Source organism: Manacus candei, unplaced genomic scaffold (genome assembly GCF_025592945.1).
Source record: "Manacus candei isolate 608988 ecotype Guabito, Panama unplaced genomic scaffold, ASM2559294v1 h1tg000009l, whole genome shotgun sequence".
Taxonomy (NCBI): domain Eukaryota; kingdom Metazoa; phylum Chordata; class Aves; order Passeriformes; family Pipridae; genus Manacus; species Manacus candei.
Genome location: NW_026138057.1, coordinates 3,015,514 through 3,029,459, shown reverse-complemented (window position 1 = coordinate 3,029,459; position 13,946 = coordinate 3,015,514). Strand labels below are relative to the sequence as shown.

The 13,946-nt window shown below is 52.8% G+C and overlaps 1 protein-coding gene across 3 annotated transcripts in view; it reads right to left on the bottom strand.

The window, feature by feature from the left end:
* The window catches only part of PLCB2 (phospholipase C beta 2), a 47,874-nt gene that overhangs the window by 25,951 nt on the left and 7,977 nt on the right, over positions 1 to 13,946 (bottom strand). The window contains exons 1-4 of one of the 3 annotated variants that reach the window (XM_051776920.1): positions 12,663 to 13,275; positions 9,316 to 9,393; positions 7,686 to 7,754; positions 373 to 513 (exon numbers count right to left, since the gene is read on the bottom strand). In XM_051776920.1, coding sequence (XP_051632880.1) covers positions 373 to 513; positions 7,686 to 7,754; positions 9,316 to 9,393; positions 12,663 to 12,746 — 372 coding nt within the window. In that variant the 5' untranslated portion in view covers positions 12,747 to 13,275. Of the gene's footprint in view, positions 1 to 372; positions 514 to 1,724; positions 2,331 to 7,685; positions 7,755 to 9,315; positions 9,394 to 12,662; positions 13,276 to 13,946 lie in introns of those variants that run through there. The other 2 variants (XM_051776921.1, XM_051776922.1) reach the window with 2 other exon arrangements.

Sequence of the window (13,946 nt, the reverse complement as noted above, 5' to 3'; positions counted from 1 at the left end):
TGCCCCTTGTCCTGTCCAATACTGCTGGGCTCCAAATCCCAACATCTGTGCCCCGGGCTTGGCTCTATCACCTTCCTCCTGCCTACAGACACCAGCAGCTGAAACTTTGCCACTTCTCAGCTTCTGTTCATCCTTACAAAACACACAAAGGACAACAATGACTCACTAAATACCTTTTACTGGTCCTTCTCCATGCAGGGCAGAAGTTTCTAGAACTACAGAGGACCCACACCTGACTGGAGCACAAACCTGCTTGTTTATAACCTTGCCAGTAGCACTGACAGGGCTCAGGGTCCTCTCCTTTCGTGCTCCCCACTGAATGCCCCAACCCTTAGTGGTTCCCAGTGCTTCCATGCCCTCAGGATCCAATACCTTGCCAACATTCTCCTTGTAGGACACAAAGTTATGGAAAGTGAGGTCGACCATGTCAGGGCCGGACACAATGGTCAGGGTCTTCAGCAGGAAGGTGCTGTGAGGGTAATCCAGGTTAAAAACCTCTCGGAGCTTCTGGCACTGCCGAAGAAACACAACAGAGGGGGATGACGGGAGAAGGAGGGAAAAGCTGCATCCAAAAAACCAGGCCACAATCCAAACATTGACCCAAATCCACGGTAAGCTCCTCAAGGGTTGCAAAATTGTTTAAGGCGATCTTCCTTTCCTTGGCTTTCCTTATTTTTTGTCTTTATTCTGGATTACCTGCATCACCTGGGACAAGCCCCCGTGACAAACACCACAAACGCTGTTTTGGTCTGAAAAAGGCACAGTTGGAGACTGCCCTTAAAGAAATTCCTTCTGGAACTCTGGGATAGACATGCAGACAAGCAGAGGAGAGTTTGGCCTCCTCACACCAGAGGTGTGTAACAGGGTGATTTTGTCAAAACACACACTAGGAGAGTCTTTTTGATTAGCATGACACCTTTACCTGGAACCTCCCTCCACAAGAAAGATCATTTTTGGGACCCCAGTCACTGCAGGGCTGGGCTCTCTCCCTCCAAGTCCCATTTTCTGCAGTTGTCAGTTGTTAACAGTGGTTTTTTTCCACAGCAATTCCAGTATCCTACAGCAATGGCTCACCAGGGATTTGTTTTGTTAAGTATAAGGCTCATCCGATTAGTGGTACTTGGATTGCAGCACCATATCAAAGTATTTATAGAATCCTTTAAATTATTCAGCATTTTCTGCATTCCTACGTGAGGTGTTGCTAAGCCAAGGTATCCCAGAGTTCTACTGGTGGTGCTGTTTAGAATGGAAAGACAAAATTCCCACTCCTCCAATAAAGCACAGCAATTCATTATCTGAAATGCAGTCTAAATCCCTGTCCAAGCAAACAGGGCACTGTCAGAGCACCTGCTCCTTCAGAAACAGGGCAAAATCCACAACCTGGGACTGTCAGAGCAGGTCAGACTGGGATGTTAAATTGGAGCTGGAATCTGAGCTCAGCTTCAGGCACCATGTGTCTGCACCACGACACACACAGAGCTGCACAGACATTTTATAAGGAACTGCTGATTTTTCCTCTGCAATTTTCCAAATTTCTGGAGCATTTGCAATTCTGACACATCTATAGCAAACAGGCATCTTTAGGAAAAATGGGATGGGCTGGATTGTAAATCAGGATCACCTGACCACTGTCGCTCCCTTTTGAAAAGCACCTCTCCAAGAGAGTAACTCTGAAACCTGCTTAATCCCAGAGCATTTGGAGGGAGGGAAGGGGGAGCACTCACCCAGCAGAAAATGTGCCTATTTTCCGCTAGGGAATTTCTCCAGTGGCTCATTCTCCCCTCGTGAGCCCTTTTCCTTGGCAGAGCTGAGCACCACCCACACACCCCCCTCTCCTGCTCGCGGCAACTCCTCCACGGAGCTCCACTTTTCAGTACCAGCAGCGGAGGGCTGGGGGTTTAACTCCAAATTAACTTTCATCCTGCAAAGCCAGCGGTGTTTGTTCACTCCAGGGCTGCACAGGAGATGGGGCCCAGACAATGGAGAACTTGTGGTTGTGCTGAACTCATTTCCTGTATTTGTTACCCGGGGCTCCTCCCAGCCCTTCCTTCTCCACACACTGCTCTTCTGCAGACACTTGTCACCTGGCTCTCCAGACCTTCCTGCCCAGCCATGGCCCCAGCAGGGCAAGTGCTGCACCAGAGCTTTTGCCTTCATCCAGGCAGGGATGGATCCAGCACCCAATGGAGATGGGGAGAGAGGACCAGAGACTGTGTCCAGGAGCTCTGAACCTCCACAACCTGCACTCCTTCAGCACCTTGCGCCGCAGCTTCACTCCAGAATTACTAAGAGTCACCTTGCAGGAGGCCATAAAGGAAAAATAGGAATTGCTGCATGAAAAGCAGGACAAGGATATTAGCCATGCAAATCAGAAGGGAAACATGCTCAGCAAATCCACTTAAAGAACCCCAAACAAGCAGAAAACAACCCACCGGCAGAGCTGAAACACAGTCAGCTCCCATTTCACATCCCACCCTCCTGATTTCCCTAAAATCCTCAGCAGTACAGAGTAGAGCCATAGTCCAGAGAAAAGCAAATTCTCATGCAAATACAAACAAAGAGCCAGAGCCAGATGCAAGACAGAGAGGGATGGTCCTTTCTCTGCTTGGAAGGGGACAGAGCCAAGCGCCAGTGGGAGCTGCCACAGCCGCACGGGTCACTGCGCCCTGAAAGATCTGTGTCCTGTGGCACTGAGGACAGGACAGCAAGTCTTCTCTTTTGGAGAAGAAAGGTCTTGTTTGGTTGCCAGAAGGGGAAAAGGAAGCACCTGAGGAATTTCCAACACCTTTGACTCTGGAGGTACCACTCCTGTCCCCCGAGCTGGAGGCGATGGCTGGGAGTGGGGAGGACCAGCCTGTCCCTGTGCCAACCAGCTCAGGGACACAGGCAGCCCAAAACCCGCAGGGAAGCACTCCCAGCTCTCAGTGTCTTATCTAAAAGAACTGGAAAATGCAGCAGCACACAGATTCACAGGCACAAAATAACCCGTGGGGTTCTGGAATCAAACAGGGACACACTGCCAGGGACGGAGGAGCCTGTGTGTCCTCGGGCACTCCCGGCCCCATGTGCCGGAGCTCCCACTGTGCAACGATGGAGGAGGCAGGAGGAGGGCCCAGCAAGGCTACTGCTCTCCTTTCCTGCTCAGCTCCTGCTCCCCCATCTATAAATCCTTTGCCAGCCACAGGCTTGTACCTTGCACACACACAGATCAGTGTCTCCATATGGCCCCATGGGATCGTTCTTTACTTGGAGGGCTGGAATGAGACTTGGTTTAGCTCCATCCTGGGCTCACACACGTTGCTGAATCCCAGTCCCAGAGCTGCCCCATCCCTCGTGCTGCAGCAGAACCACTGACCACCCACAGTGTTTACAGCCCATGGCTCACAGCCCACGGCTCAGCTCCGAGGGCACTGTGGCTGCTCCTGGTGGTTCCTAAACGTTCCCACTCGCTCCTACTTTATCATCTCAAAACATGGTGTGTGACATCCCTCAGTATCATTTTCTCCCCGCACATGTTCAGTTCAGGCTGCATCTCTGGGTTCAACGACACCAGAATGTGGATGGAGGACAGAGGTGGTTTATCCTCATGACAGTCAGAAAGTACAACTTCTGTTCCTATGAGAAGTATGCCTGTCTCAAAGCCAACGCCTCCTGAAACATCTAAACAAACCCCAAGGAGCAGCCAACAGCACAGCAGTCTGGCCTAAAACATCCTGGATTTTGGCCTGAATTACTATTACATTCTCTGTCAGCGTTCTGGGGTCTTGGTGCCTCCAAAACCCCCCAAAATGGGGGAGCCCGTGTTGTCCCTCGTTACCGAAAGGCAAACACAGACCTGAGTGTAAATAACAGACTGTGTCGGTGCTGAACTGCACTCCAGAGCTTTTATCTTGTCTCCTGGCTCTTCAAAGGCCCTGCTCAGTCTTATCTCCAGTGCTCTTGAACACACGCCAAGGTTCGTTCTGCCCTGTCTCTCAAGAGAAACTTTCTGTGAAGAAAAACCACGGAGCAGCTCTGGGAGGAGCTCCCGCAGCGGGGAGCAGGGGAACCCTGGCAGGCTGGGAGGGCAGGAGAGCAGCATTCCCACTGGGAGGGGGCTCCTCCTGCTGCCAGCCCGCGGTGACTCCCTTTCCATGCCGCCCTGGGCATGTCCTGCTCCCCAGACCCTGCTGCCCTGGGATGGGGCCTGTCCGTGACCCGTGCCGGGAGGGAGCGGGGCCCTTCTCAAGTGGTTTTCCCCGGGGGCGCTTTGGTGTCGTTCCTCTCGCTGTGTGTGGAGGTCACAAAGGAAAACCCCAAACCTCCTGCTCAGCAGTGGTGGGCAAGTGCTACTGAAAGCAGGGAACTCCCCACATCCACAGGGAATCTCACTCCCAGGGAGACTCACGTCACTGCCATGGGGCTGGAGAGCTCAGGGCATGTTCCACCCTCAAGCCACAGCCCAAACCTGCACGGCCTCTTGCCGAGGAAAGCAGGGGCACTTTCCTTCCTCTGGAATTCCCTCAGTCACAGTCCAGTAGGAAAACCAGGCCACAAGCTTTTCCTCAGAGCAGCTGTGGATTTACTATGGAATCACTTACAGGGAAGGGGAAAGGATGCTCCATTTGCTACTGGTGCTACCCAAAGCTCTTCCTACAGCTGTGATCCTGTTCTCCTTGTCCTAAATACGATCCATCAGCCCTTTCTCTTCCACTTTTAGCCAGTGAAACAACTGTTTGTGTTAAGTCAGCAGTTCTACCCCACAACCATTCCAAGCCTCCATTCCATAGCAGGGAACACAGCACTGTGTACATTCTTTCACCCCAAACCAGACTTTGCTTTGTCACACCATGTTTATACCCTTTGTAAGGACACCTCAGACACAGCTGCCCCATGTGGAGGGTGTGGTGGTTCCTGTGAAGACATTTTCCCTGCTTTCTGCATTCCTTTGTGAAATTCTGTTCTGGGGAAAGGCAGCTGAACACACCCCTGAGGGCTCTGAGCCAGAAGCATCATGGACAGCACAGCCAAAATAAGAATTTTCCAGGTCTGGATGGCACACATCTCCCACCACTCTGGTTCAACATCTCTTTCAGTGCCCACACAAGACCTCTCAGCACCCCCTATGGGAAAGGTGGATAAGGAGTCAGCTTAGTGCATTTGACCACATGTTGTCACAGAAATGCCAGAAAACTCCCTGAAATACAAAGGGGACTTATTTCAAACGAAGGGTCCCTGTGAAATGCAGAATTCAAAAAGCACTCGGGAGTTTCACAGCACAGGTTGTCATCAAGTGCATCACTGCTGCCTGCTGAGAATACTTAATAAATCGAATACTTAATAAATCCCTTGGTGCTTGACTTTTGCTTCCTTGTTCATCAAAAATGAGCTGTAGCCAATTCCCAGACTGTAAAATACCATCCTTGACCTGTTACAATGGCTGCAACACGGCAGCTCCCCCGTCAGACACAGATCCAGGGCCTGGGGAAAAGCACAGGGACAGGGCAAATGCACCGACCCCTCCCCGACACCTCCCTGCAGCTCCCAGCGAGCCAGGGTGCAGCAGCTTCCCAAGCCAGAGGCACCAGCTCACATTCAGCAACCCCCAAGGGCATTTCCTTCTCATCCCGACTTTCTGCACTCACAGAGGTTTCCAGGGCTGGGGCAGGAAGCATCCCATGGCACGGTGGCACCAGGCAGGACAGCAGCACCTCCTGCTTGTGCCACACCTGCCTCTGGAAAACTCCCCTTGATGTGGACTCTCACACTGGAAGAAACCCTGAGGAGCTGCTTCAAACCCCGAGTGAGTGCTTCGTGCTCACCTCCTCCATTCAACTCCTGGTTTTCCAGCACTCACAATCTTCCTCCACATCCCCCTCATCTTTTCCCTTCTGCCAGATCACAGCCCCTCCTACTCACATGCTCTTCCCACAGCAGCCACTTGGTTCCTTTATTAGTCCTGCTGCTCTTCCCTACCTTTTCCAGCTCTTACCTCATTCTAGGACACTAGAACAGCCCAGAAGTATGGGTGCATTGGGGGTGCACACAGCAGCAGGATTTCCTAATAATTTCCTTATCATTCCTAACATACAATTTACTTTTTTGGGGCAATCCTGCTGAACAGTGTTGATATTGTACCACACACCCACGGAGTGTCTGAGTACCAACAGTCACCTCAGGGCCTGTTACTGCAGAAGGATGAGGGATTGTTTCTGTCTGCACTGCCTGATTTTTATCTGTATGAATTTTATCACTCACCAGATCATCCAGTCAATCAGCAATTCAAGGTCTTCCTACAAATCAGCATCACTTTATTACCCCAAATAACTCAGTACCATTGGCAAACTCTGTCTTCTCCTGGCAGCCTCCAATTAGTCTTCCCTAACTAATTGCTAAAATCTAGGACATTTTTCTCCTGCCTGTTGCCACCAGGACATCCACCCGTGGCCTCGAGACTTCCACCAGCAATTTATCACCTGCATCAAAGCCCAATTCATTTTGTAAACAGGTTATTCCTCAAAGTTTACTATCCCAGAAAATACTATCTCATACCTCTCCTTTAAGTTGGCCTTTTCCTTGGGGATCCTGTCCAGAGTGGGGCACCAACTCTACCAGCCCCAAATATTTTATCCTCCCAAATGAAAAAACAACATCCAGAGAGCTTTTTTTTTCAAACACCCTTCCCACAAAACAAGTTGCAGATGAAGTTTTAGGTGCGTTGAAAACTCAAATATGTTCCATTCAAGTGAATTTTCAAGGAGAAATCCAATTTCTTAGAAGGAATTATGACTTTTAGGGACAGGAGTGCTGTTCTTGAGCTCTGCTGTGCCTTCAGCACCCACCTGACATGGTGTTTAGAGAAATACTGGTCTCAGGGAGCTCTGAACAGACATTTTCAGAGCAGATTGAGAAAACAGTTGCAGGACTTATGCAAAAGGCTCAGCAGATATTGCAAAACCTTCTCCTTGTGCCTTAGACAGTCACCTGTGTCAGCACAGGAGCCACCAGCTCTACTCCTTTGGTTCCTTTCCACCTTCACTGCAGTTTTCTGCTTGCCTTTTCCATACATGGAAAAGTTCAAAATAACCCAAAAAACAGTCCCAGGAAAAAAGTCCTAACAAGGACAACGTTGCTGCAGGAAGCTTAAATTACAGCTGAGACCAAGAGCAAAGCCCTGATCACGTGCTTCCCTTCATGTGCCACCCTGCAAGCAGACCATGTCAAACTATTGGGGGGGGAGAAAAAAGAAAGAAACTGTTTTTTTCTGAAAGTGCATTTTCTTCCCTTTAAAGGGAAAAATCCCAGTACACAGGGCTGGAATCTCGCTTTAACTGCAGGTTTGGGGGTGCCCTGACCCAGCCTGTGCATCCTTGCACAAGAGCAGCTCCAGTGACTCAGTGCAGGAGCATCACAGTCTCCAGCAGGACTTCCCAGGGCAGCAGGGCACTTGGAAAGGGAATTGTTGATATTCCTTCCTACCATAGTCTGGAAGTGCCTCTTTTGGGTGCACAGAGGACCCCGGGGAGCTCAGGGACAGGAGTAAAGATGGCTTTTCTGTATTTACCCAGTTGTGATGCGAGCAGGTAAGATCCCCTCCACCTTCTTCCCACAGAAATCCAGGACAAGCTGCCTGAGCTTCCGCCAACGCCCCAGGCAGCCCTGTCTTTGCCACAGGAACATCAGACAGAAAGAAGCTGTGGACTCACCTTGGGGATTTTGGCAAACCTCCCCACTCGGGTGTCTCGGATGCTGGTGATATCCAGAATTTCCATTTCCTACAAGAGAACAAGGACAAGGAAGATGAGGAAGGGCAAAGGAGGAAGGAAAGCACTCCATCCCAGAGCTCCCAGAAGCTGCAAGGCAGGTCTGAGCCAGTGCTTTTCCCTGCAGAAGAGCTGTCTCAGCAGGAACAAGGCAGGGAGGGAAGCAATTCCCATGGAAGACTCTCCACAGCCTTCCCCAGGCAGCCCCTCCACATCCCCACTACTGGCTTGTTGTCATGTTCTTGTTTGTTCTTTTAATATCCAACCTGAATTTCCTTCCTCTGTTACTAATTTTTCTTCTCACTGTGGGTCTGGAGAACAAATTATACTTGTTGCAGCAGATAATATTATTTTCCAAGATCCCAACACAGAACAATGTGGATACCATGTCTTCTGGCTGTATCCCCATTTTATTGTTCAGCAGGACGGGAATTTTACTCCTAATCCCACTCCTTTCTGAATCCCTAGTGCAAAAGCAGTTCACTTGACTTTAGGAGTTAATCAAAAGCATTTTCCAGGAATGTGAGACACCCCCCCACCAAGTCTGGGTTCCCTCGTGGCAGCTTTCTCCCGTTCCCCCAGCCCCTTTTCCAGGTATCCCAGTGAGATATCTCCCTTTCCATGGTGACACCAGCTCCCTTTGCCTCACTTTGTGCTCCACTTCTCCCTGCTGGAACCCTTACAGCAGAAATTCTACTGCCCGGAGCGGACCTCGGAAGGGGGATGGGAGTGACAGAGACATCTCGAGGGGTGTGACAGTGCCCAGCCCCGTGACACTGCTCTGGAGGACACGGCTCTGGCAGTGCCTGGCCCAGCTGGCACTGGGCACAACCTCCTGGAAAGACAGAGCTCCCCCAAGCCCCTCAGGTCCCTGGCCAGGGCCTGTGCAGGACCGTCTCTGCCTCTGCATCTGCCTTGGCATGTAGGTCAGGGGGAGGAAGTGGAGCTGAACCACAGCCCTGCTCTGGAAAGCAGAAGTGAGCCCAGCCTTCCACCTCCCTCAGCCAGAGCTCCCCACCACTCTCTGCTGCTCCTCAGTGAGGAACTGAACTCTTCCCTCGTGCTGCCTCTCCCTCCCCTGCAGCAGCTGTGGCCCCTGCTCTGCTCCAGCGGTGAGGACACGGCGCCCTGGGCACTCCCCGCCCTCCAGACTGCACGTGGGCACCACAGCACCACAGTCACTGCTCTGGGTTTTTTAATTACAATGTCCAAAGCCCCAGTGAGTCAGTTAATGGACCACTGTCCAGGTTGGAGAACCCTTTGGCTGACAGGGATATCAACATGACTGTTCTCCACGAAGCCCTTTGAAGGACACCCAAGGAGCTTTGCAGGAGTGAGATGCCAGCGTGCCAGGCAGGGAAAGGCCATGCTCACAGCCTCACCTCCTGCTCCGTCCTGGCACTGGGAAGACAAAGCTGCCATGGAATAACTCCCACCTCTGTGGGGTGTTCCTGCTGAGAGGAATGGCTGGGGCAGTTTGTTCCCGAGTGCAGGACTCAGCACTTGGGGTGTTTTCATCTCACACAGACCTGACGGGCTGTTTGGAGCCCGAGGGTGCAGTGTCAGAGCTCACCTTGTTCTGATGGGTCCAGTACACGTAAAAGCCCTTCGGATCCACTCGGAGAATCACGGGAGAAGCACTTGCTGTTTCCTGATCAAAAAAAAAAACACAGGAAGAAGGTTGGCATCTGGGGTGAACTGGAGAACCCACCATGGGACACGAGGTTCCCAGTGCAAATACAGCCCCATGGACTGGCTGTGCACACGCTGTGGAAGAAGCAGCTGTGGAGACACCCACAAGATCCATTCCCATCTCCTGTGCGAGCCTGTGCTAAGAGAAGAATCAGTGTGAGCTCTTTGGAGACAGGGATGAGGATTCCTGGTGCTTCTGTGTCCCAGCCCCTTCACTCACTCATCATAGAGGACTCCTCACTGCACTTGCCCTCTGGTGCCACACAAGACAGGATCATAAGGCCTCTCAGCCATTTCTGGGAAGGCTCCAAATTCAATTCATGAAGCTGAAACACCCAGCTGCTGAGATGAAACCAGTAATGAAATCTGGACATTGTACCTGTCACTTGGGTTTTTCAGTTTGACACTGAACTCATTCTTTATTCCAAAGTATTTCCAGGGACCTCCAGTTCCAGATCCAATATCTTTGTTATGATGAGCTGCTCATTGCACAGCACATCACATGTGCTCCTCTTACTCCCTTGTTGTTGTTCTCCTGCTGTTCCAGGGACAGCAGCGACCTGTCCAGCACCATGTCCATGTTCCCAGAGCTCTGGGACAGCACCGACCTGCCCAGCACCATGTCCATGTTCCCAGAGCTCTGGGACAGCACTGACCTGCCCAGCACCATGTCCATGTCCCCAGAGCTCCTGGCTGGCTCCCTGCACACGTGGCCACAAGCCATGAGGAGCAGCACAGGCACTGTGCTCCTACCCAGAGCATTGTGCCATGTTCTAGATTAGCCTTATCTGCCATGGAGCAGCTCTGAAGGTCAGCTGAGGCTGCAGGGAGGCTCCTGAGCAGGGCTGTGCCAGCCTGGGGTGCCATCAGGGTCTCCTACGGGGGGTTCCTGGCAGCAAAAGGAATAAGGATTCTACAGAAGATGGTCTGGCAGCCACACTGGCTGCTGCTCACACTGTGGGGCTCGACTCAGGGCAGAAAGCAAGCAGTGTCTGCTAAAATGCTGTCATCCAGAGTCTTGCAGAGGTAGGAACAGTTTTGCTTCTACTACAAGGGCCAAGAGTCAGCACAGAGCAAACCCACACACATCTGCCCCACTTAAGAGGCCACCTACTACTCTGTGCCCTCCCTGGGGTTCTGAAAGGGTTCCCAAGCTGGTTCTTGAACTAAACTACTGTCCATGTCCTCTTCAGCCTGCTTGGCAGTTTGCTGGGTGCTGACCAAAGCAGAGATGCTCCTTACCCCAAGGTGTTGCAGGATCTGTGGGCCAGGTCAGAACAGCCCTGCTCATCAGGGATCCACTGCCCTCTCCTCCAGACAATGCCTTACAAAAGCTGGACAAGGTGAGGGGTCTGAAGAAACAGTGTGGGTTTGCTTTTTTTTGCTGGAAGCCCCCAGTCTGTACAGAGTGATGTAAGAGCCCAATCTGATCTACCTTCACTCCTCTGCCCCACTTATTGTGGAAGGAGTTCCAAACTGTTGCCAACAGCATGGCCAGGTCAACTCAAAGACAGACAGAAAACCAACACTCAGGGGTTCTAAAGCACAGTAATCCTGCAGTCTGGAGCTCTCCCCATCATCCTCTGCAGCCTGCTCTCACCCTGGATTGGGAAAGCTCGATGTGATGGAGCAACGTGACCAGAACAGCCCACTTATGGAGAAACCTTTGTTATTGGTGGAGACCAAGCCTCCAAACTGTTTAGCTCAGGCAACCTTTTAGGAATGTTTACAAATTTGTAAACTTTAAGGAAAGATCCAGGCAGAAATGAAGCTCACGAACTCCAGTGGTTACAGCAGCAAATAAACACTTGGTGGGTCTTGGAAGCCCAACTTGGCCCACCTTAGGCTTTCAAGGGAGCCTATCCCAGGAATTCCCAGTGAAGTACTTAACAGCTTCAAGTTTTGGGGAGAATGGCCTCCAAGGACTGAGCACAAAGTCAGCAGCAATTTGAGACAACTTTGGCTACTGTTATTCTCAGAAACCAGATCCCTGTTCAAATTCCAAGAAGCTCCAAGTGCACCCTGCAGGCAGTGGGCCCACGGGAAGGAGGGGGAAGGCTGCACTTTCCACTGGACCCTGCTGTCATCCTCCTGTTTATGTACTGCTAGTGGAGTAACTGGCAGTGATATTCCAACCTGTATTCCTCAGCACACATCCCCTCTGTCAGCTGCACAGCACATTGCCCTCTCATTTCTTGGTGCCCTGGACATTGTGCTGATGCTGCACACAAGTGATCTACCCCCACACACACTGCCTTGGGACTTCAAACTCTGTTCCAGCTTCACACCCACAAAAGCACTAATCCCTCCTGCACTGCTGCTGGAGGATCCTTCTGATCATCTCATTTGCAACACGCCAACAAGCGTGTCCCCAGATCCTGGTGAATAACCACAACCTGGGCTCCCCCCGTTTCTCACATCCCTGTTCAGCAGCAGACAATCCACCTCTTGCTCAGGTGTGTGGGTACTGGGGTGAACACACTCCTTTGCCTCCTTACAACGGTGGGAACCGTTATGTTCAAATTAACTTCTGCTCCTCACTTTCTTCCCCTCACACAGGAGGGCAGGACTGCAAACCGGCTGCTTTGAAGGTAAAGAGGACACAGAGTTGGAAAGAGTAGCACCCCTGAGGCTCCAGCCCTGTCAAAGCACAGGCCCTTTGCCACCCTGTCACCGTGCACTTGGGAATTCCCAGAGCCAAGAGCAGGGCAGGCGTGGGAGGCCACGGCCCCCTGATCCACTCAAGCAATAGGGCCATAAGAGGAAGCAACTTGGAGCCCGATTTCCTCTCTGTCTGCAAAGCACAGTGAGCCCTTTCAGCTCTGGAGCAGATCCTACCCCTCAGGCTCCTCCGGACAATCCAAATGTGATGTGTGCCTCTCATCCCAGGGGGATCCCAGCGGGATCCTCCCCAAGGGTGGACCCTGGGTCCCACCCCAGTGCTGCACAGGCAGACCCCCTGCACACTCACTCCGTTTGCTTCCATCGTCCCCAACCAGAGGTGCAGCCGCCACATCCCCAACCCCTCACACACACAGTGCCCTTGATTTTAGCCCTCAGCTCTCCTGTTCTTCCCACTTCCCTCTCCCCACGCAGGGATCTCTGCTCTCAGGTGGGACACACAACGCCCCATCCAGCACACTGAGGCTCCCCACAAACCCTGACCACACCTCGGTGTCTCGGGGCCACCGCACACACAGTGTGGGGAAGCCAAGCCCCAGTACTCACATCGTCCCACTTGATGAAGCGCTCGCCCTTGCACAGGTACTCCTTCACCTCGGGGGGCTGCAGCACGGGGGTCAGCACGGACATGGTCCCGCTGCTGTGCTCCTCAGCCTCCAGGAGCAAGGGCAGCCGCACACTCCGCTCCCGCTCGGCCCCTCTGCTCTATCTGTGCCTCTCACGTTGCAGGGCGCTCTGCCATGGCCACTGTTGGCATCGGAGAGCAAACAGCCTCTTATATCCCAGCCCAGCTCAGGAGGGGCAGGGAGCGAGGAATCTGCATTGTAAATCAGCAGAGCCTCACCCCAGGGCACCCAGCGAGGCAGGCGGTGGCCGAGGTGCCCGTGGGCAGGCGGGCAGGCACCCGCTGTGCCTGCGGAGGGACCCGCTCCTCGGAGCGGAGCTCGTGAGGCACCCGGCTCGCTCCACTTCCGCAGCTCAACTTCCTTAAGTGTTCTCTGGAGGGAGTGCAGGCATTGCCAGCAGCGCTCCGGCTGCTCCGGCAGCTGCGGTCCCGAGCGGCCCGGCCCTGGCCGCGGGCGGACTGCCCCCTCTGCGCGATGGGCCAGATATCCCGGGAAAGGAGCTCACTCCATCGCCGGGGCCGCTCGCTGCACTGTCCAGCCCTCCTCTTACGGGCTCCTCTGAACGTCATCCAGAAAGTGAGACAGACCAGCAGAGCAGCTGGAAATTCCCCAGAGGAAATAAAACATTCCCAGAGTCCCGAGGAACTGCACTACTCTCCGTGCTCACTTGTGTCTGTGGCGGACACTGTGGGACACAGAATGGGAGAGGTGGGAGAGGGGGGATTGTAGTGATGAGGCTGCAGGGAAGTGACCCAAAGCAGAACAGGTTAAAGGCAAACAGGGCCAAGGAGTCCCTGCTCCTGACCCTGGAATGAAGGAATTCCATGTGGGCAACAAAGGAGGAGAGGGGCTCTGGTGGCCAATGGGCACTGGCTCCCCAGGAGTGGCTTCTAAAAGGTCCAACATGGGTAAGGTTATTTTGGTCAGAGGCAGAGCCCCACAGCTCATCAGCAGTGGAGATCACTGTGCCACTGGCTGGAAAGGATTCCCAGACACACAGTGGGACGTCATCCTTGTCTCCTATAAAAGCTGGGGTGTGGCACTTGTCAGTGCTCAAGAGGGACAAGAGGCTGTCAGAGGTAGCACAGATTCTCTGAGCAGGGGGGACAACCCCCCCACTGTGCCACGGCAGCCAGCTGCATGTTTTATTCCCTCCTTCCCAGCCCTGATGGACCCAGTTGGGTAAGTCTGGTGCTTTGGAGCA